General features: G+C 43.5%; 1 protein-coding gene across 2 annotated transcripts in view; it reads right to left on the bottom strand.

The window, feature by feature from the left end:
* Positions 1-19,714: 19,714 nt before the first annotated feature.
* CTTN (cortactin) overlaps positions 19,715-24,761 on the bottom strand; it is a 211,206-nt gene continuing 206,159 nt past the window's right edge. For both annotated transcript variants that reach the window (XM_086959558.1, XM_086959559.1), the window contains one exon: positions 19,715-23,328. In XM_086959558.1, the coding sequence (XP_086815684.1) occupies positions 23,192-23,328 (137 nt within the window). In that variant the 3' untranslated portion in view covers positions 19,715-23,191. The remainder of the gene's footprint in view (positions 23,329-24,761) is intronic.

The following is a 24,761-nucleotide window of genomic DNA, read 5'->3' on the forward strand; positions in this document are numbered from 1 at the left end:
GACGAGATCTTAATGATGGAAGAGATAGGCCAGACCTCCTGGACCATCGTCGACGAAGTAGTCGTCGTCGACAGAGCGCTGCTAGTCGTCGTAGTTGGCAGAACGTCGACTGATCTGGTAGTCGTTGACTGGCCCGTCAACGAGCTGGCACTCGTTTTAGAGGACGGGGGCACAGAGTGGATCTGCGATGCCAGAGAACTAGGTCCCGCAGGCGTAGAGGCCTGCAGATCCCGTGGGGAGACTGACTTAGGAGTGTCCACAAGCTTCTTCTTAATAAAAGGAGAAGGAATGTCAGACTCAGACCCACGCTTTAGAGAGGTCTTAGATTGACGAGAAGACACACTCTCTATATCGGACACAGGGTTGTCTGAGGTCTTCAACCTCTGTAGCCACAGAAGGAGACGGGCCTCTATCTTTTAAAGTCTTAGCTGAAAATGTCCTGCAAAATTTGCAACTACTCAGCTCATGGTCCGGGTATAGGCAGTAGATGCATTTTTTATGAGAAAAGACGATGTTTTCCACAGGCAGAACTGAATAAAGATTCCTCTGTAGAAGACATGGTTTTGAAGTTTTGAAAGGTTGTAGTTAAAGTTGAAGAAAACTGAGCAAATCTCAGGGAGACGCCCTTCACACAACGTGCAGTAGAAAATCTTAGGGCTTGCGCTTCTGAGGAGAAGGTTCTAGAGGGTGCTACAGCCTGATTGACTGGAATGTGGACTATTATAATGACATGGATATGTTACCAAAGTGAACGCTCCCTCTATGCTTTCTATGGGCCAATGTTGTTCTATGGTACATTATAGTGTTTTACGTTTTTTATTATTCTTATTCTATATATATTTATGTGTATATATATGATATATTTTATGTATACATATTACTATTTTATTTACCGTGGGACTCCCACTTCGACGACGGGGAATTATTTAAGCATGTGAATCTATGAAAGACACCCTAATTCTGGATAACTTCCCAACACTTTATGATGACACCACTCCTGGCTGTTCTCGTTGTACATAGAGTTGGATACTAAACCCTTCGGTGGTACTCCTGAATCTTGTTTGACACCTATTTATGTCATTGGGCCAAACTAACCATCCCTTCCAATTGGTTGGCGCCAAGAAACCTAATGGTGTTAGCTGCGCCCTTATAAATTTATTTAACATAACATAACATAACATTGGTGAAGGTATCCGAGGTGTGTACAAAACCTAGTTCTCATCTAATCCAACATAGGCAGTCTGTTGCACAGTGCCATTCAGAAATATTTGTTGTGGAATGTGGCACACTTGAAATATTACTTCTGTTCCCTGAACTTGCCATGCCTTTGAACCCCAGACAGATTTTGTCTATAGTGTACTTCCATAAGTCGTAACCCAGTTAAGACAGTTGGGAAATAAAGGATGCACAGTAAATCCGTCTAGTGTGTATTAGCATATTTTTCTGTGCAGTTGTATGTGCAACCTTATAGTGATATGAGGTCGGCTCAGAAGTGTTAAACCCAGAAAAATAAGAACATTTTTGAGCAAACTTTCTCAGACTAATTTTCGGTGGTATCGGGCAATGTTCTCATTGGTGGTATTTGAAAACACTTTACGGGATACTGGATTTATGTAAAAAGGGATGATGATGTTGGTAACAGTACATAGTGTCAAAATCAGATGTGTCCTTTAACATTTCAGTGCTTGAAAATGCAGCGGATAGTTCTAAATCAGACAACTTATTATATAGAGTTTCAAAATCCCAATTGTCAGAAAATATACTGGAGTTAATGATATCATTTAGAGAAAGTTTAAATACAGGAGGTATTTTTAAAAGTTTAGTGAGACTAAATACATTTTAATCAACCCTGTCCCACACTATACCATCAGGAATTAGTCCAGCTGTAATATTCACAGAGAACGGGTCTCTTTGTTCACAATGACAGGATGTATGAGGTTTTAGGACCAAGTTCACATTTGATACTGCATAGCGTTCTGGGATATCGTTTCCATACATTAGTAAGCAAAAAAACTGTCACGAGGACAATCCTGAGTAGAAAAAACAATATTCCAGTTATTATCCAGAGCTGAAGCCAAGGTGAAACTAGGTAAGTTTTTTCAGAAAAATGTAAAAATTATGAAGTTGTTGCTTACGGGAAACTGGAGCTAGTGTTTGTTTCAGGTTCACTGGGATCCAGAGAGAAGATATTAAAATCGATAAAGTATGCAGATGGCTGTATTGTACACTGGTTAAAATTGTGACTTTTATAAAAATATATATTTTTAAAAAACTAAAAACAATAAAGTACCAGATGGAGTTTGATCTATTTTTGGTAGTTCAGCTGGTTTTGTTGAACTGGCGAATGTCTCTTGTAGAAGCATATTGATGTAGACAATCTGAATTGATACTGGTCTTTCATTTGTGTTTTGATGTTCTGTTTCAAGAGGAACAAGTTCCATTTCATTTTTGAAGACTCCATTATTTTGTATTGCGGATGTCTTCGAAAGTTATGAGTCTTTAATTCTGAACTTCCTGTATGGTAGCGAGGAGAGAGTCGGCTACCCAGGTGGCCACAAGACCTACTATTCGGTATCGGCCACATAGTTTGGTTTGATCAGATCGAGGGAGACAAATTGCTTTTGTTTTTTGCCGGCAAGAGGCGGGAGAAGTACTGTTCTTGTTCCTTCGACAGACAGGACAGGTACAGCCTTTCTGTATGACAGCCCAAATTCTCTCTTGTCCACAATATTTTCTCGGACCAGATCCCGGACTTAGGGATCCAGGCAGGTCTTGCTGAGACTGATTTGACTACCCCAGTGGCGATGTGTTTTACTTGCACATGGCTTTGTAGTGCCTGGAATAAATGGAGTCTGTAAAACAGCCATACGTTAATTGATGTCAAAGGGTTTTTTTTATCCGCCACTGTGCTTTCATATTAGAAATCAGGTGCCCACATTCTCGTCTCAAATAGGACTTCATAAGGATTGACACCTCCTAGGGAACTTCTTGGCATATTGTTAAGGGCTCTTTGGACCTCGTATAAGTGATTAACCCAACTGCCACCCAAACCGAATACTCTGGTTGTTAAAGATTGCTTTAAGTCTCGGTGTTTCCTCTCCATTGACCGAATTTTCCTCGGGATGGTACAGAGTAGAGTACCACAATGCAACATCCAAACTTCCCATGGCTTCCTTGTTAGCCCTAAAGCTAAACACAGGGCCAGTCAGAATGTAATGTGCCAACTGCATATGTCCCTATGAAGACTCACAAGCGCTGAGCCGAACCCACAGGAATCGGCAGCATGAATCCACTGCCACCAAGATATACTTGTTAGTCCCATCTGATTGTAGGGGGCCGCAGTGGTCCAAATAAACAAAAAAGTGTGGTCTGTCTGGTATAAGTAGTGGTGTCTGCGCTGGTAGCGTCACGGTGGAACCCTAGATCTGCTGATAGAGGTTACACTTTAAGAAAAAATTATTTGTCAGTTTAGTTAACCTTGGCCACCAATAGTGTTGTTTTAGTAAAGAAACCATTGTGGTATTTCCTGTATGTGCAGAAGCTAAACCCTCGTGTGTAGATAGTATTAAGCCTAATCTGTGATCCATGTTTGGTATTACTCTACCCCCCACTTCTGGAATTTGAGCTTACAGAATGTTATTTGCATCTAATTTGTAGGAGAACTTGAGTGGAAAATCATTCGGTAAGGACATTCAAGCATTCACTAAAATAGTCATTGCCCTTATGGTCTGCTATGGGAGGCTAACTGCTGGTGTCACATCATTTCAGTTCCAGAGAGCTAATATTACACAAAAGTAAGCCTTGACTGCTATGGTACTGAGCACAGGATTGTCACTGTACCACAACAGCTATTAGCACTTAATCATTTGTTGAGGGGTGAGTTACAAAATTATTGCTCCCCATTATTCAGACTTTGCAAGAGAGGTATCTGCCCCTGTAGACAGAATGGAATAAAGTCCCTGGCAGAATTGTACCAGAAGAGAGAAGTACACAGCCCACTGTTTATTGGGAAAGAGCATCCTTAAAGAGATCTGGTACTGGTAGTGTACAGAAAGCTTGGATGAAATCTCCGATATGCTGTGCGCCCTGTAGTATGTAGGGAGATATCTGGTACAGCGACATCGGTGGCACACGTCAGTAATTAAACCAGTGATCTTACAATGGTCAGTAACCCTCACGGAAAGAAAGAAAATTGTTAGGATGTACAGCATGTAATGCAATTGCTAACACATATGCCAATAACTAGCAGAAGAGGCGTTTATGCGTATTGAATTAATAAATGTTTAAAACAGAATTTGCGGTTGTAAACAGATTAAACAGAGCCTTCTCCCCTGTGCCAAAAAAATCTGATGACAACTTGAATTATGTGCTCTGCGAGCTGGCCAGATTTGGGGGCCTATCAGGCGTACACATTAATTGGGCTAAGTCCACACTGTTACCCCTCACTGACTCGACAGGTCCATTTGAGGCAGAATATCCAATAATTTGGGCTGATAGCCCTGTCAAATACCTGAGAATATGGTTGAGCCAGGACATACAGGAACTTTGGGACATGGACTATGGCCAGATCTTTTCTCGGCCAGAAGAGAACAAACATTTGGGATAAACTTCCTATATCCCTAGCTGGAAGAATAGCTATAGCCAAGATGGTCATCCTATATTTATGTGTCAATCTTCAACTACCATTAACCCAAACATTTCTCAAACGATTGCGAGCACTGATGTTCGCCTCGGTATGGGAGGGCAATCAGGCTAGGGTCTCCTGTGAAATGCTCACTATTCCTCTTGTATAGGGTGGAATGGGCGCTACAGATCATTCGCATTATGAGTATTGCGCCCAGGCATAGGTTCTACTTCATTGGCTCCATTCCACACTATTTCAGCCCCACCAGGCAGTTGTAGCTGACCGGGACGCTCCGAAACCCTTAAAAATGGCCGTTTATCAAACGCCCAGGCGTAACACCGATATAAATACAAACGAAACTCTGCGCTGGGCAGGGGTCAGATTGCGCATCAGAGCGATGCACCAATTCTATATGCCCCAAACATTCCCCTCGCCCAAAATCCACAGCTACCCTTGTTTGAAGACAGAGCCAATATCGGAAGAGCTTTTAAACTAGGGTTAACCATGTGTGCATATCTCTACCCAGGAGACACTTTCCTTGAACCTCCACCTCCCAGCCCAAATGGGACCTCGAGATTATCAGACTTATTGTTCTATTATAGTCTGAGGAGTACATGCCGTTATCTTCACAATACATTTCCAGCTCCCCCATCCACTTTGGAGCCACTTGAACAAATGTGGCTAAATGAGTCTCCGTGCAAGCCCATCACTTGTTTATATAACTCCATGCAAAAGGTGCAGTAGTGAAGGGTGACTCAATGGCACTATTTTATTATTTTTTTGTAGGAGACAATATTGTCAGCAACTCATGTTGAATAATTGGCATCTAAAATATATCGACAACTGCTATGTGAATTTAAAGCTATTGAGATAATATCATGAGTGATTATTGTAAGAAATGCACAGTGGATTAGTGCGTAAGAGGATGTGTTATATTAGGCCCACTGGGGCAGAATTGATTTTGGAACTGTTGTGTTCATGTCATATATTGCTATAATGAACTTGAACTTATGATTTTAAAAACCAAAACTTATGTAAAGCCCACTGGGGCTCAATTGTAAAATTTGCATAGCAGCATATTGAACCAGGTTCATTATATTCAACCTCCAGAGCCAAGATCCATGCCGGTCCTCACTACCTGGAAACTATTGTGAGGTCACCGACACCAGAGGGTGATATAGCGCTGAGGCCAGTGTCAGCCTCCAAACTGACTACGACTTGATGTCCTGCTACAAAATGACAAACTCAACTGGTCATCAAGCAATCTGATGCACTGCCTCATCCAACCTACTAGCAGAGGCTCCAATAGCCTTTTGCTTCTGACTCGGATTCTATACCAGGACAGTGGGTACCCCAAGATGTTTATAATCATGATGGGGATGGCTAGCACCCCCTCACTATACTGATGATCCCTTATACATTCTTTTACAAAATATCAGTGGGCTTGACACCTCTTCTTAGACTTAGCTAAACTTGCCACTTGTGCCATCAATGGAAGAAAGTCCCTCATTTATGCTAGTGGTCCATAAGGCATTTGAGGCACTAGAAGTGAAGCTACTCTCATTTGAGACCAAAACAAATGTTCTGCAAGAGATTGTGCAGCCTGGACCAAGTACATTGTATCCCTTGCTTCTGTTTAATGAGGACAGATAGTAAGGACCGGCATGGATCTTGGGTCTAGAGTATAAGTCTGAACCAGCAACGGCATGGGTACATTAGTGGTACCCAGGTATAGAGACTGCGCCAGACATAAGCTTGCTGGCGGTAAACAGACTCCAGGGCACTGCACCACCATTGAGCTCAAAGGCATGAGTGAGAAAGTGCCATCTTTCTTGCATGGGTATGCCCCCACTTTTTGCTGAATTGCTGATGTGCTTTAACTGAGTGTGCCCTGGGCTCCTGCCAACCAGGTGCCCAGGGCTTGTGTTCCTTCCCTAAAACTGTGCTGAAACTAAAACCCAATTGGCATCTCTGGCCACCTGTCAGCCCCTAGTAAATGGTACCCTAGGTACCGAAGGCATGGTGACCAGAGAAGACCCCTAAGGGCTGCAGCATTAATTGTGCCACCCTTAGGGGCCCTGTACCCAGATACCCACACACTGCCTTTGCAGGCTGAGTGTCTAAATACAGAACCAGACAAAGTCGACATGGCACACATCACTGTGTGCCATGCCCACAAGCTCACTGCCCTGGCATTTGTCAGTCACCCCTCTAGCTGGTTTCCCTATGCCAGTGGTGTGGGTGCATGTGCATGAGCCCTGTGCCCCTGCAGTACCCAGGGCAATTCCTGGGCACTGTAAGTGCAGTGCTGCCATTAAGAGTATATGGTGCTGGGATGTTGTCATGGGATGTTATGAACTCCACAGCACAATGATGGCTTCACTGAAGACTGAGAAGTTTGATATCAAACTTCTCAGCACATTAAACACGCACAGATGCCAGTGTGGGATTTAATGTAAAATGCACGACAGAGGGCATCTTACAGATGCCCCCTGAAACCTAACCAACTCCCAGTGTCCTCACTGTGTGGCTACCATGGCTGCCACCACAAGACATGTTTTCTGGACACCTGGGTCGAGAGCCTGCCACTCTCTGGGGCCTGAAACAATGCACATCCTGGGACGAGGTGCTAGGCCTCCTCCCCCAGGATGGCAGGGGAAGCTTGAAAGGCATACCGCCTTTGTGAGCTTCTCCAGGCCACTTGCTGTACTCTGCAACTGCCCCCTATCGTTTTTGACCCCCACTCTGGCGGGATGAACAGTGGGAAACCCTAAGTGAGGAAAGGGGGTGTGCCAGCCTATGCCAACCCCACCACTAAGGTGGGAGAGGAGAGTTGAAGCACACTCCGGGCTCCGGCCTTCTGGAAGATGGGGAGCCCTGCTCAATCACAGCTAGGCTCCTGCCCCCCTCCCACAGGAGAGGAACAGGCTACCCACCTCAGGATAGGGACCAATTGGTCCCTACTCTTGCCCTACCTGTAACGCCCCTACATTTTGTATTTAGGGGCACCCTGAACCTCTTTCCTCAGATCCCGATTGCAAGAAGAACAACAACAACAAACAAGACCTGTCGTGCAGCTGCTAACAAGAGGACGACAACCACTAACTTGGCCCCAGAACCCTACAGGCCTGTTGATCCTTGAACCTGCTCCTGCGAAAATCTGGCGTCTCCTGCGGACAGCAACCTCAGAAACTCCGGAGGACCTGCCTGCCTTGAACCTTCCAAAAGACTGGGACTCCCATGAGCATTGGTTCTGCTCAAACAGCAATATCCCTGGTGCCAGCCAGGAACCGCGAATTCAGCCCACTCTGCACCCGCCGAGCCTGGCCTGTGCCTGAGTGAACCAAGACCAAGAGGACGTCTCCCCGGCGACTGTGACCTGAAGTCCAGTGCCCAAAGACCCTCCTCGACGAACCAGACAACGCCTGCAGCCTCAGAACCAGGGATCCCTCCAACCGCGACCAGCTGAGGGTAAGATTTCCCGACACCAAAAGACACCCCTGCACCCGGCGGGCACCCTGCGGCTCCCTGTGCCTTCCTTTGGGTGCCTACCTCTTTTCCAAGATCCCAACTTACCTCTCAAAGTGGTGGTCGCACCTGAAGAATCGCCGTCCCTGAGCCTGCAGTCTTTATCCACTTTTTAACTTTCCCATTGGATAACATTGAGCGCCCGACGGCTCAAAAGCACCCTGCACCCAGACGCCCGACTGCTGCTAGAAGTGCAACTGCCACTCTACTCTTCTTCCCCACTTGCCCTGAGTAAGTGACCCAGAGCTCCGCTACCACAGCTGCGAGGCCTGCTTGCTTGCAGCCACCAACCAAAAGGGCCACCTACGCTCCAATGGATTGCATTGGGCCTACTCTCTCTGCACCCGTCTGCCCCTGTGCCGCTGAGGGTGCAACAACTGTAGCTCTCCAACCCTGGGAGACCCCGGAGTGTATGCCCAGAACCTTAACTTCACCAGTCGAATACTTACCTTAAAGCCGATAACTCATTTTCCTTCAATAGGTTACCATTGACTGGTTTCACTTGAAATTTCTTCTAAGTGAGGTGTTTTGAAACTTTAAAATATTCATCTAAAATCAGCCGAATAACGAATTCCGAATTACTCAGAGTAGCCAGTACTGTACCTTTTAGCCCAGAACTGAACTGAAAAAGTAATCATAACTGTACTTACCAGTAACCTGAATTTTCTTCCATAGGAAACCATTGACTGTTTATCTGTGAAATTTCTTGTGGATTTTTGCAAACTACAGATATTCTATCAAAATCGCACCAACTACCAAAACGTAATTACTTACATGTCTTAGGTAGAGGTCCCAGTGCTGAATTCAGGAGTCAAGTACTGGATTACAAAAGTAAAGAGAACCTACTTTACCTGTGACTTGAATTTCATTCCATAGGATAACGTTGCTTGGTTTTCACTGAAAAGTTTCTAAGTGTCAACTTTAAAAATAAATTTATATTCTTTAAAAATCATTATTGTAACCAAAACACTTTTACTTAACCGTTTACAGCTTAGGTCACGGGACTGAATCCAGGATCCATTCCTGTGGTTAGAAAAGTAATCCATAAAGTAATCAACTACATTTAAGTAGAAAAAGCCATTGAGCTCAATGTTAAATTGTGTTTGAAACTGTGATGCCTATTGCAACCACTGTAGCTATTGTACTTACAAAGTCTATTGCCTTTTTGCAAAGTAATTACCTAAAGACACTCATATTGAGTGTCTTTAGGTAATTATTGAGTTGTTTTGTCTTACAAAAGGGTTGTGTCCTCTAAGTTGTATAGCAATGCTCTTTTGGCATCTAGGGTATGAAGAGCACTTTCTGCTACTGTCTGTGGCTGCGAGAAGAAAACGGGCAGTTCCACAGATTGATTGAGAGGGTAGGGAGAAATGACTTTGGGCAAGAATTTTGGATTAGTACGCAGAACTACCTTATTGTGATGCATTTGCAAGAAGGGTTCTTGAATGGTTAGTGCTTGTAATTCACTAACTCTCCGCAGAGAAGTAATAGCTACAAGGAACGCAACCTTCCACGTTAGAAACTGTAGTTCACATTTGTGTAAGGGTTTTAAGGGAGGTCCCATTAACCGTGTAAGAACAACATTTAAATTCCACACAGGTGAAGGTGGTACCCTGGGGGGAATTATTATTTTGAGGTCTTCCGTAAAGGTATTAATGGCAAGCACTCTGAATAGAGATAGATGTTGTCTGTTTTGCAGAAATGCTGCTATTGCAGCGAGATGTAGTCTAATAGAGGTATAGGTTAAGTTGCATCTTTGGAGATGCAGTAAGTATCCTAAGATGTGTTGAATGGACACATCTAGAGGATTAATATTGTTGTTGTGACAGTATATTACAAACAGTTTCCACTTGGCTGCATAACATGCCCTAGTGGTTAGATGTCTAGCTTCTTTAATGGCATTGATGCAGTCTGGAGGTAGGTTCAGATATCCAAATTCTAGGATTTCAGGTGCCAGATCGCAAGATTGAGCTGAGCTGGGTCCGGGTGCCTAATCTCTCTATGGTACGGTGTTAAGAGGTGTGGAGACCGGTGCAATTTTTGGTGTGGTACTACCGACAGTTGTAGCAGTGTGGTGTTCCACAGTTGTCTGGCCCACGTTGTAGTAACTAGGGTGAGAGAATGCTGCTGTAGTTTGCATACTACTAGTGGCATGAGTGGTAGAGGTGGAAAAGCGTACGCAAATCTGTTTGACCAGTTCATCCATTTCACATTGCATTTGGACAGTGGGTGTGGATATCTGGTGGCAAAGCTTGGGCATTTGGCGTTTTCATGGGTGGCAAATAGGTCTATGTGAGGTTGTCCTCACATCTGAAAGAATGGCTGAAGAACTTGTATATGAAGTTCCCACTCGTGAGTCTGTTGTGTTTGACGACTTAACAGATCCCCTATGGTATTCTGTACTCCTGGAACATGCTGGGCTAGAAGGAATATGTTTTGAGGAATAGCCCACCGCCATATCTCTTGTGCTAGTTGAGAGAGCTGCAGGGAGTGTGTGCCTCCCTGTTTCTGTATGTAATACATGGCTGTCATGTGGTCTGTGTGGACTAACACAGCCTTGTTCGATACTTGCTTTTGGAAAGCTTTTAGTGCTAGGAATATTGCTAGTAACTCCGGATGATTGATGTGGAGAAACTTTCGTTGCAGTGTCCACCTGCCTTTCATGGTGTGTTGCAAGAGGTGGGCTCCCCAGCCGTAGAGCGATGAATCCGCAGTCAAGATTATTTGAGGAACTGGCTCTAGGAACGGTCATCCCTTGGAAATATTTTTGGTGTGCAGAGAGCGATGAGTCTGACCGTCTACCAACACTAGGTCAGTTAATTGACCTTGAGCCTGGTTCCATTGACGTGATAAGCATTCTTGTAGCGGACGCATTTAAAGTCTTGCATGGGGCACTATGAAAATGCCAGAGGCCATCATCTGAGAGAGGGGAAGATTTTACTATATAAATATCCTGGGACGTTCTCATCACTTAGCTAGCATGAACCCCTGTTTAGGTCCTACTGTTCAGCATTATAGGCCCTGGTTAGATTGGCAAGAGTACTGCCATTTTGTAGTACTGCCATTTTGTGTTAAGAAAGCAGAAAGCAGGTCTGACCAAGACTTCACCCAGCCCCACTTGTCTGCGAAGCTTCTCCTCCTGTTTTAGAGCCCCCACCCAGCTTGTGTGCTAAAGGTCAACTTCCATCCAATTTTACGACATGACAGAAGGCCACATCCTCTAACTGTATTTGAGAAAAGGGGAACCCAGCCCCCCAGCCATGCAGCTGTGATGGGCGAGTAACAGGATATACAGATGGTACATCCTCACATAATATGTACTGTAAGGCGCTTTTTCTGTTAAACTACAACTAAAGCTAATTTACGGTAAGCCTTAAGTCAACAAGGCATGACCTTTAACCTAGCGTAGGTGCCATGTTTGCGGGAAAGGGTTTCTTTTTTAACATATGGATGGGAAGGATACGGAACAAACCATAAATGACGCAGGCAGAATAAATAGCACGAGGTGGCGCAAGATGACTTATCATAGACCCCTCACCACCTTAAAAAGTATAAAAAGGAGGTCCGCAGAAATATTCATTGGGCAACTCTTGGTCTGTTGTAAGCATCAGGTTGGAGAGTTGTCTCCAAGAGCTCTTGATCATTGATTTAGTATGCATATATATATATATATATATATTAGCTGTATTGTATTTTACATTCTGCCATATGAAATGTTATAACTATTGTGTTTTCTTTTAACCTTGCTTTTTTCTTATAATGTTTGAAGTGTTTAACTTGTAATTGTAGGACTTCACTTATAGGCAGTTGTGAGTTTTTTCCGAAATAACATGTACTTTGCTTTTTAAGGTGCTTTGCCTCAAATGATAAAGGTGTCTTTAAGGTTTTAGACCCTTGTCCTCTAGCAGTTTGAAAGCTTGTATTAAGTAAATGCAATGTTCAGTACTGAAATCTAAATCCACATGGCTACCAGTGAATGCGGAGCACTGGATATTGAACTAGTGCGATTTTTTATGCCTTTATATTGTTGTTTCTAGAAGTTGCTTCAGGCTTCAGAGCCGTTGCGCCCAGCCCCCTAACCCCTTCTGCCCCAGAATAAATCTCCCTCTATCATTTGGAGCCGTGACTTCGGAGTGGCCGCCCCAACAGACAGGACGCATCTGGCCCTGGAGGAGATACAGGCTGCTAAAGCAGGCGTGCACCCTTCTGACTGAGCCATAGGAGAAGCACAGCACACGGGGTAAGTTTATAACTGGACTGCCTGGTGCTGGTCTTTTCTGGGCTGCAATAAAGAGGTGGTTGTGTTCTGTGATACAGCGGTGTCCCTTCCAGGTTATAAGTTTGTTACTGTCTATTTGGTCTCGCTACCTATTTTTTTTTTTTTTAAGAGAGGGGAGGTTATGTGCGGAGTGGAATTCTGAAGGCTGAAAGTGAAGTCAGGACATTAATGTGATTTACGTATTTTTCTTTCTAAAAGACTTATTTTTTTGATCTTCTAAGTGATTAGATTCTAAGTGAATCTCTGTATATCGTCTAAGTGACCGGATTCTAAGTGAATCTCTGTATATCGTCTAAGTGACCGGATTCTAAGTGAATCTCTGTATATCGTCTAAGTGACCCGATTCTAAGTGAGTCTCTGTATGAGTTGCATGAACACTCTTGCTGGAAGGGTGTGTTGTAGCTGAAGCTTTGTTAGAAGAGTTTGCATGCTGGCTATCCTTGCTGGAGTGGGATAAGCTAGCGCTGTTGAGGTGTTTATTGTAGCACCGAGGTACTGTTGTAGATGGGATTTGGCGTGGTTTATTGTGAACCCCAATTTGTGGAGTAGCTGTATTGTGGCATGAGTGTTCCACGCATAGGTTGTATGAGCTTGCTTTTATGATCCAGTCGTCGAGGTACTGGAAGACATGGATGTGTTGTCTTCGTAAATGCGCTGCCACTACTGCTAAGCACTTGGTGAATACTCTTGATGCTGTTGTGACTCCGAAGGAGAGTACTTTGAATTGATAGTGTTGCCCGTCTATCACAAATCTGAGATACTTCCTGTGAGCTTTGTGAATGGGAATGTGGAAGTATGCGTCCTAGAGATCTAAAGTAGAAAGGAAGTTGTTTTGAGACAAGAGTGGAAGTACTTGTTGGAGTGTGACCTTGTGAAAATGGTCTGACTGTATGTATATGTTTAGTGGTCTGAGGTCTACAATAAGCCTTAGAGAGCCGTACTTTTTTGGGATTAGAAAATATAGAGAATAAACCCCCTTGTTTTTTTCGTGCAGAGGAAGTGGTTCTGTTGCACTTTTTTGTACCAGAGATACTACTTCTTGCTGTAACAGTGATAGATGTTCTTGTGACATTGGACGCTGTTTGGGTGGTATGTTTGGGGGGTAGATATTAGTTCTAGAGAGTAATCTGACTGAATAATTTGTCGCACCCGCCTGTCTGATGTGATGTTGATCCAGGTAGGAAGGAATTGTTGCAGTCTTCCCCCCCACAGAAGTGGAATGTTGGGGGGGGGGGGGTTAAAACCTGCAATACGTAGCCAAGCGAGTCTACATTGTTATTGTTAATTTCGACTTATAGCGCGCCCAATCACCTGCAGGCCTCTAGGCGCGTGGAAATCGATGTCATACAATAACTCGGTTCACTCCTAAGAGAGATGCAGCTACAGGACTACACTGTGGTCAAGGTTCTTCTAAACAGCAGGGTTTTCAGAGATTTCCTGAACCGCAGGAGATTCATCTCCCTGCGTAGCCCCTCAGGCAGCTTGTTCCATAATTGGGGGGCCAGGACGGAGAAAGCTCTCCCTCCCTTAGTCACTAATTTGTAGCGGGGGCAGACCAGTAACTGAGCGTCTGATGATCTGAGTGCTCTTGTCGGGTTGTACACTTCCAGGCGGGCTTTGATATAGGCCGGCGCATGGCCGTAAATCGCCTTATGCGCTATACAGAGGCTCTTGAATTCAACCCTCTCCTTAACAGGGAGCCAGTGAAGGTTTTGAAGAAGAGGGGAGGCCTTTGTTCGTCTGGGCACTCTGAAAATTAGCCGTGCAGCGTCGTTCATTACAACCTGGAGTCTGTTTATCGACATTTTTGGGAGGCCAAGGTACAGGGAGTTCCCATAGTCGATCCGGGAGATGACAGTTGCTGCTACAATTGAACGCATAGTAGGGTTCTGGTATTGATTGCCCTTGAGGCTGTATCTGCAGCATCTAGGGCACAACAAATGGAAGTATTAGTAAAAATTTTACCTTTCTGTATAAGTTTGTTGGCCCTATTTTTGTATTTGTCTGGTAGGTGTTGGATTATGGACTCTAGTTCATCATAATGTGCGCTGTCATATCTGGCCAGCAACGATTTGGTATTGGCAATGCACCAGATATTAGCTGCTTGTGACGTTGTTCTTTTGCCGGAGGCGTCAAGTAGCTTAGATTCTTTGTCTGGTGGTGAGGCCTCACCTGATGTCTGAGAATTAGCACATTTACATGCATTAGACACTACTAAAGAGTATAATGGTGCTGGATCTTTAATATAGACTGGATCTGTGGGGTCAGCTTTATATTTCTCAATGCGAGGATTAAGGACCCTTGCCCTGACAGATTCCTTAAAAATTTATGTTGCATGCTTGATGACACCCTTAAGCATTGGCAAAATGGCAGTAGACCTTTGTATGTTATCAAAAGTGTCTAGTGGGAAATCTTCCTCCACCGCGTCAGTGTGTAAGTCCACCCCGTGATATTGGGCAGCTCTTTGGACTAGTAGGTTAAAACCTATAGTGTCCTCTGATGGGGAAGGTCTAGAAGGGTATATCTCGTCTGTGGGGCATAAGGCACATCAGGGGTGTTGTAATCATCCCATGGATTAGGTGACTGAGGGGGACTATTGGTCCCTGCTGGTTCATGTGCACCCACACCTGTGTCATCAGAGTTTATGTCTGCATCATCCTCAGGATTAGGGGGATGGTGTAGGTGAATGGTGAGGTGGAGGAGATGTAGGAAGAGGAACAATATGGGGAGGTGGTGGAGAAGGGTCCCTTAATGGAGAGGTTGCAATGTCTCTTCTTTGGAGGAGGAGGAGGAGGTGCTGGCGCCTCAAGTGGTCTCTTCTTGGAACTGAGAGTCAAGTGACCAGTCTTGGGATCCTTTACAAGAGTTTTTTGGTTAGGATCAGGTGTGAAAAGTTCCTCTGAATAGGGCAAATCCTTCGGAGTCGAGGATTTTGGCTCCGTAGGTTTTTTCGGCACTGAGGCGGTAGCTGGTTTTGGATCTTTTGGTTTAGAAGTGTGCCCTTTTGAAATGTCCTGTTTCTTCGGTTCTGGGTGTTTTTTCAGTTCCGAAGCATGTTCTTGAGCTTTAGGCAGTTTTTTAGTCTGCTCCGAGTGCGGTTTCGGCATCGATGAGCCGCTGCCAGTCTTCGTCGCCGAGTGCTTAGGTGTGGGAGCAACGGTTGGCGTGGTTGCAGAAGATGGCTTTTTCTTCAGTGTCGGTATAGGATCGGCACCGGGGATAGGCTGACTCGAGCCCGAGCTGTCTGAAGGTTTAGTAGGCTTCTTTGCCGGGCCCGAAGGCAGGGCGTGTGAAGGAGTCTAGGTGTGCACCCGGGCCCGTAGGGGAGGGTGTGTCTGAAGCCTTTTTGGAGGGTGTCGAGGAAGGGTTGGGGGGGTCGACGTTTTTACTTACGACCCGTTGAGCTGGAGTGACTGCCTCTACGTCGGAATTTTGGTACGTCTACGCCCTTTTCGAAGATGTTGTCGGGGACGGAAGCGGACGAGCGAGCCATAGTTCTTCGAGCTAGTCGTCCCGGATCGTCTTCTTGGAGCGGAAAGAGGCACAGGCGGAACAGTCTTTGGCCTCGTGCTCCAGTGAGAGGCAAAGGTTACACATTTCATGTAGGTCGGTGTGTGGAAGCTTCGACCCACATTGAGGACACTTTGAATGGCGTCCTTTCCATGAGCCAGGTAGTAAGGCCTAGGTAGGCCTGAAGGCCTTCGTCGATGACCGGAATCGAATACTTCGAGGTGGTGAAGAGTCGAGTCGATGGTGCGCGGATCGAAACAATACTGTCGAACTGGGTGAGGATTGCGCGCCAAAGGAAATTCGGTTCCAAACCGGAGCGCAGGAAACACATCCGAGCTCGATGGCGGAAGAAAACAATCTGGGGATGGAGCCGATGACCATGCGCAATGTGGTCCAAAGGAGGAGTCACCTATCTTGTGACTTCCAAAGAACTTTTCAGGACAACAACAAACTGCAAACATCCGGCCCAATACTAGGTGGCGATCTATGCACAGTGTGCAATCTGCAGCTCATATGCCTCGAACAGTATATTTTGATACCTATTGGTTCTCAAATGAAACAACTATATCTTTTGATATAAAACAATTGGCCTAGAGTTCAGTTCTTGAGTGTGTGAGACCATTTGCTGACTGAGTGTGTACAACAATGGCATTACACTGTCCTCTGATACTGCCTTACTGCTCGACTAAGCTACCACTTTAGAGAGTAAAGTTATATCTAACTTTAACCTCTGCCATACATCTGGAGACTGGGGACTCTATACACACTGTACCTTACTTTGGTCCAGTATATATAGTGCCACTTTCTTACAGCATGCCAGGGGGAGACGGACATTTTTAGCATGACCTCCTTGACGGCCTCAATCTGTTGTGGGGTCAAAAATGGCATGGGAAATTCAGGGCATGTGGGACCAGCTCAGGAATCCGTTGGATATATGTGTATGATCAAATGGATGTTCATCTGGTTTCTTTCATGATAGGGAAATATAATATCTATGGATGAAAGCACAATAAGGGGAAACTATAGTAATGTACTGTGCATGTAGCATGTACTGTGCATGTAGCAATATTAAACCAACTATATCTATACTCATTAGTTACATGGAGAGGAGACCTAATCAATGTCTCCTGCAGCAGATAAATAATGGACTTTCAACGTGATCAGATTTTAGTTCAAATCGTGCCATTCACTATCTAATATGACATTAAGTCAAATTATCATAATTCTACCCCAGATGTTAGGTAAATAGTTCAACTAGTAATAAAATCCATAGAGGAATTGACATGTTTAACTAATGCCCTAGAAAAATGTCAATTCCTCTATAGATTTTATTACTAGGTGAACTAGTTGGTTTAATATTGCTACATGCACAGTACATTATTATAGTTTTCCCCTTATTGTGCTTCCATCCATAGATATTATCTTTCCCTATCATGAAAGAAACCAGATGAACGGTCTACATCAATTTGATCATACCCATATATCCAACTGATATGAGAGTTGGTGAGTACTCACTGAGAGATGGATGAATATAGTCTTCAGTAACAGGCATCATAGATACAGGACTAAATAGATGTGATCTTTATATATACAGGTCGCTAACAAATATCCTAGAAGCCCCTCCTATCATCATCGGTGGCTCCTCCGTGCACCTAGAAGGCACTTTGTTTTATCAATAAGGTAAATAATAAATCAAATCAAGTATAGGTTGAAACTGTTAGATAACCATACAAATGGGAAAAGGTAATGGGGTACCATTGTTTTTGTACATCTACAGCCAGGAAAACTGTGACGAATATCAAAGAAATCCACAGCAAGTGTGAAAGCAATTGAAAAGCTCTCTTAAACTAAACACAGGTACATCCATTAACTTCTTTAAACTAAAACACAGATACATCTGTGTACTGTCTAGATAAATTAGTTGGTGAACCCAATTGAAGAGGGGTATTACCAGTGTTCTGTCTAGTGAATACAAGGACTGCCTCAGAACGGGGTGATTATACAGTAGGGGCCTAGTATGATGAACAATGTCAAGCTAAAATAGAATAGGAGTAGAGTGTGGAAAATAAGAAGCAACTTAGTATACTGTGATGTTAAAATACTGTTATTTAATTTGTAGATACAGAGTCAAATGTCCTTTTTGTCCTGATGAAGGTGTCAAGATTGAATAGCACCGAAACGCCGCGTCGACTTTTTCACTTTGACTGTATATTATAATTATTGCATCACCATTTTGGGTGATTTTTATTTGTTTTTATTATGTTTTAGATTGTAACCCAGTTGGGAGGATCAAAATAACATTTTGCCATTGAATTTTACTATTTTTGCGTACCTGCCAGTCACTTGCACTTTAGTTGCCTGCTCTTATCCAGTCAAATTGTTTTTTATAACTTTCCGCACTACCCCACACACAAAGCCCTCCCCCCCTCCACCCCCCCGTCCAAGTTTGTCTCAGCAATCCGAGTCTGCTACATCCTTTACAGGGATCTTAAATCTTTTGTGACTCAGTACAGAGTACACGTCCATGACTAGGAATATGAGCAGGACCGATATTAAGATCACAACTTCTTGTGTTCGACGACATATCTTTGCCTACAGGTCTCAGGACACTTTCCGGTGCATAAAAGCACACTTAACTTTGCGTAGTGTCCGGAGCCGAGAGACATCTTGTGCAAGTATGTGACCAACACCTGCGTCCTACAGTTGTAACATGGCATAAAACCGGTAATGTTGGGTGGGGACATGATTCATCTGCCCACAGGGGACATTCTTTAGAAGTCATTGAAAAACCAGCAAAGTTGGGAGCAGAGCATTAGATCAGTGTCAGAAGGTGCAGAAAGAAAGGAACGGAGGTCAGAGCCCAACAGTGGGGCTCATGTTAGACTCTGCTCCACCACTTCTGAGGTGGCGTCTAGTAAGTGCAAACCTGCATGACGTCACCTAGAATCACACAGGGATAATGCTCTGGCGAATACTTTTACGTTCCAGTCGCACACCTGGAGAGTTTTTTAAATTGAGGAATCTGCAATTAGTAGTATTGATCCTAAATAGATGGGTCGGGAAAAAGTATATAAAGCAAAGTAGGCAGAGCCTGATTCATAAACATTTGTGACCTCTTCTTTCCTCTGGTGTTAGACCTGAAGAGACTAATTGTTAGACCGTTACAGACCCTAGTATTCCTTCCTACTCTTTTTTTTATACTGCAGGCACCAGAAAGTGGTTGCAATTATCCCTTAAAGAGGATGGTGAGACAATACATTAATGAGATGCAGTAGACTGATCAACTCCTAGTATGTGACCAGCCACAGATGGAAGTAGCCATCTTCCTGTTGGTCGGCTAGTATGTAGAGGCAGACCTGCATGCGGAGTCCAAGACGAGGTAAAAATAAAATCACTCTTTTTACAATTAGAGGGTGTCTCTTAGAAGAGCAAGGACACCGATGCAAGAATTGTTACTTACAGTAATACGGATGATAAGGGATCAGGGTTTCTGCAACTAGGGACTACAAACTCATGCAGTAACAGCTGCAGCAACAACACTTTAAAGGTCACATATCAAGGTACATTGCGTACACCAGTGAAATCGTGACACCAAGCAGGAAAACTACATATGTTGTTAGTCATGTTGCACCATACCCCCTCCACTTTGTCCATATTGTCAACTCTTTAAAGCCCATGAGGAGATCTATTTTCCTTCTAGGGGCTAGTCTACTGATACAATATATACACACCAGTATACATTCAGAGCACAGATTAAGACTGGACATTTAACATATGGTTCCAAAATGACTTTATTAAGGTTAAACTTTATTTTTTTACATCACCTACATGAAGTGCTCTATGTAAAATTGGATAAAATAAATTGCGTATAAAAATCCCAACCCAACAGTAGACCGGCAAACACAGCACTAGAAAAAAGTATGAGAAGGTAACAGACACATGAACACGTACTATGGATTGTCCTCACCCGTCAAAGAGCTATCAACATTTCTACATGCCACTTTTATAACCATCCACTATACATTTTTCCATTTATACATGAATTACATTTCAATTCCTAGGGAAACCTCTTTAGTTGGCTAATTAACTTTTAATGGAGTCAGACAATTGATGTTCGCCCAGTTTAGGGTCTGAGATCCAGCACGTTTTGCACATGTATTCTTAGTCGCTGTCACTGTTTAATGAGATTACTGTAAAAGCTTTCAATATTAAAATACGTTGCCTTTACTATGGTGGAATGTAAATATAAAAATGTACCTCAGCTAGAGACAAAGGGAAGAGAAATGCACCTCCTAGGCTGATTGTATGGGCTTTGTAAATAACTACATTTGAAGTCCAAAATACTATGTGGTGAGGAAGTCTGTAAGGAGCTCATCTACAATTTAAATACATGCATTCATTAGCTATTAAAAGGGGAAAAATCAATTTTGAATGTTGTAATTGATCCAAACTTCAGCAGCACAATCATTCTGGATCAGGTCCACACAATACTGACGTTTAATGAGTTTCATGATTACAAGTATTAAAGCTTCTACTTTCGTCTGGGAGTGCTTTGTTGTATGTAGAGCAGCAAGCCACAATCTAGCGGATACAGTGGCTTCTAAGTCTGACTGGTATTTATACTGCTTGGTAAATTCTGTATCTGCAAAAGGTTCAGAGAATGTTGATCAACTACTAAACAGTTCTCAATGCTATAAATATCAGGTGTGCTACAGCCCAAACTAATGACCGTTCTTAATGCTGTGCACAATAAGCCCAGCGTTGCTCGCTTCGGAGCCCAACACTAGATGCATCTTTCCAATTCATACCAACACCAGCATCTTGATCGCCACAATGCTAAACTTAAGAAATATTCAATGTATATCCAGAATTACAAAGTACCAGAAGATCCATTTCATAAATATTATAAAATCAAGGATCTGTGGAAGACATTAGGCAAATGATCCACTCTAGCTAAGAAAAACTCAATTGTTATCTTTTAAAAATTTAATTCAATATCACGTTAAAAGAGGAGCAGAGAAGTTACCAAATAGAGAAGCATCTCTGAAAACTGAACCGTCAAGGAAGTACAAACCGCACCAAGAAAGAAATGCGTAGCTGCTAATGGTGTAAGAGGCAACTGATGGGAAAAAGAACAGCTATGAAAGTCAAACCAAATGAGCCATCCTTTATCTTTTGAAGCTCAGCTCTACAACTCTTGTGCTGTAGAACAGCCACTACATGCTGAGCGGTCTCAAAACAAGACTGAACTCCTTCTAGTAGGTATTTATTGGTATGACATATGTCAGTCAAGTCAGTCTTCCATTGGTCTTCACAGGGAGGGGAGTTTTGAGGGCAAGGGGAGTGGGATGGTGATCCAGCAGCCAAGGCACATAAGCCGTAACTGGAAAGCAGCAGCAGATGAAGGCAGACAAGCTCCTTGGATTACCCAGGGACAGGTTTTATTGCTGGAGGTCCAAGGGCAGAAAGACAAACTGGGGATGTATAATAGCATTCTGTGCTGGCAGCAGCAGGCGTTCCATCCGCTGGGTCCCACATTGTCTGCCACAAGTGTTTTGCCGGATTCGTCCTATGCACAAGCTCAAGGTTGGACTATAGCATGCAGGTGTTCATCTAGAAAAACACTATAGCCATTTTCAATGGTTATTGAAAAGGAATACATGTCAGGCAGGTGGAAAATAAAAAAACAGTCACTAGGAGTTCAAGTACAGAGATGCAGAACGTCATCAGGAGCAACGAGGACCACTCCCACAGGAAAGTAAGGATGTTTGAGAGTTTATATTTGGTAAAAAAACTTATGGTGGAGTGCATCACAGCGTCAATGGTGGAGTGCATCACAGCCCTTATCTCAACACCAGGAAATCCTGGGGAACTCTGCAGGCTGTTGAAGTGAGAATGATAGCTGATCGACTACTCCTTTAAGAGACGCTGCTACTTTCAAGAGATATTTTGCAGAGAACTTCCAAGTACAGACTACAAGAAGGATCTGTAGGTCACACTGTGAAGACCGCTTTCTAGAGAACTATGGAAAGCACAGATGTGGTACAGAATAGGATACTGCAGACTGAAGTCAAGTACTCTCTCTACTCTTGGTGATGGTCTCTGGGACTCTTCTCTAAGACACATTTATAGACTTACACGGAAGGGCATGGGGTTTAAGGAGACGTAGGTGATAATGGTAGCTTTCAGGTCCTCCAATGTGTGGGATGTGATGTTTAGGGGAACAATATAAAAGGACAACTCCTTTGGCTGTCATGTTGTCTTGTTCTTGGAGAGAAGACCTTGGGGGCATAGCTTTTAGAAATCAGGTACCTAGCCTCTGTAACGTGCTCCCCTGACATCTGCCTTTAGGAATGAGCTGAAGACTCACTTTTTCTAAATCGGAAGCCGATAGTTACTGATCCTGCACCAAGAGCCCAATAGGCTGCAAACAGAGGTCAGGCGGGTACTTGGGTGTCATTAGTACAAGCCATGAACAGTTCATTACATAAGTCCTTGTAGTTGGGGGAAGGCTCAAGACTTGCATGTCTGCATGCATTAAACAGAGGGATTATAGTCTGCACTAAGATGCAAATGATATGCAAAAATAGATATATGTATATACACTCACTATAGATACATGTGTAGAGAAGAGGTATCCTACATGTATCCTTTTATATTAGAACTGCACAGTTTCCATCGGAATGGGTAGGAGTTTACTCTCTGAAATACTGTCAATTAAATATTCCTAACTAAGCAACTATCACTTAATTAAATGCTCAGGTCAGCACACCACATCCACACCATGATATGTTCTGTTGCTCAGCCACCGATTACTGCAACATATAACTCAAGTCAGACTCCTTTCGTAATCTTAGTCCTGGCTCTAAAAAGGGCTTCATACCGTAGTCTTGCAGACTTCATGCACTTGCAATGTTAGAGTTTGACGTGGTCTGAAAGGTTTCAATACATTCGACAACTACTGCCCCTGACACGAGACTCAGTCGCTATTCGAGGTGGCTGATTTGGCAAACAATAAAAAAATAGGAAGGCGTTTGATTCATACAAAACTCTTGCGAAAGTCTTCAATGGTAAAAGGCGAGAGAATATGAAGCAAACTTGCGGCAGAAACAGCATCTTAGATGAATCAGCCAAATATAAAAAGTAGTTTGCAAAAACCGCAACTCTCTCGAAAAAAAACCATGATTTTTTGTTTAAGAAATCCGCTCAACAGACAATGGCATTAAGGCAGCACTGGAGTGCAATCTTCGCTACTGTCTGAGCTCCACGTAGTTGGCAGGGAAGAGGCCATATCGGTCCTTGCACACTCCTCTCCACCAGCCGTCATCAATCATTTCAATGTTTGTGATGATATCATCTGGGTCGAAGGAAATCTCGTCATCTCCAGCTGGTAAAAAAAGTAAAAGAATATCAGTGGTACTGCACGTCACCCAGCATTCACAAGCAAAGCACTAACAGACTTGTGGGACAAGTAATTCTCAAAATGGTGGACTACCGCTTCACAACAGTTTTTGCATTGTTCCTTGCTTGATATCTCAACGACTGTAGGACCCTAAGCCATGGTACAAAGCCAACTGTCTAGATGGGGTGGCCATCATACAACATAGGTCCAGGAAGCACGATTAGTCCCAACGTTTTGGTATAACCACGTAGGATGACATTAGATACAGTGATTGCAAGAAACACTGATTTACCCAACCTCAGTGTTTCTGAAAATATTGAATGGAAACCTACCTTTTCTGGATCTATGAAAAGCCCTGGTTTGCATGCGTTAACACTGAGACGAACAAATGAGGCTTCATTGAACTAGTTTCTAGTGGAGCTATTGATGCATATTTGGACACAACGCAATGCCTGGTAAGTTGATTTGTGTGACTCTTTCATACTTGAGGATGCATTAGCAATATCCATGCTGCAGGCTTACCAGTAATACAAAATATGGACACTTTTTGGTCCCATTATACATTCATGAAAAAAAACAAAAAGAGTGAAGCAGAAAACAGCTGCTTCACCTATGACGCAATGTACACATCTGCAATATGCCATGGGTCAGAAATGTGAACCTCTCCCTCATGCCGAAAGACGGCCAAAGCTATCTGTAGCCAGACGCTAAAAAAGGTCCCATGGATTATTAACGATGGTCACCGTACAATTACTTTTTAATCCCTCCGAGTAACACACAATCAAATATCTGACAATTTAAAACATATGCAATTTCTGTTATTCAACTCTGTAATATTGTGGATAAATATTAATCCTATGTCAAAAATACATAATATAGTAAGTTCATATTTTGCAGTAGACTTTTACATATACCGCTATGTTTTCATATCGCGTGGACTATTCAGATGTGCATCTATTCTGGACAGGTTATTGGAGACCCCAAGTTTTTCACTGGTGATCTAGTCTCATGAGAAGGTTGTGGACAGGAGATCAGCTTCCCTGCTTCAATGAGTGTAGATGTATAAATGACCTCTCTCACCAAGAAGGGTCGTTATTTCACATGAAGAGCAGTGGCCTTCAAACGTCTATGTGCTAATTTCAAGGGTGCCAGATTCCATCCTGTGGCCGCAAAGGTGACCAAGCCACATCCTTTCAGCCTTCACCCTCCGTACTCCTGCAGTTTATTTCATTTAAACGGAGTGCAGTGTTAGTCACTTCTCTTAAACCAGTAATAGACCTGGGTTTGCAACTACACTGACAAACATACATATGTTTTATCTCACTGAGGATATGTGTGGCACTCGAGGTAGCAACGTGATGAAGTTCACCTACACATTTAATTGCTGCAAACTATACAGAGAGTTATTAAAAGGAGAG

Source organism: Lissotriton vulgaris, chromosome 2_2 (genome assembly GCF_964263255.1).
Source record: "Lissotriton vulgaris chromosome 2_2, aLisVul1.2, whole genome shotgun sequence".
Classification (NCBI taxonomy): Eukaryota; Metazoa; Chordata; class Amphibia; order Caudata; family Salamandridae; genus Lissotriton; species Lissotriton vulgaris.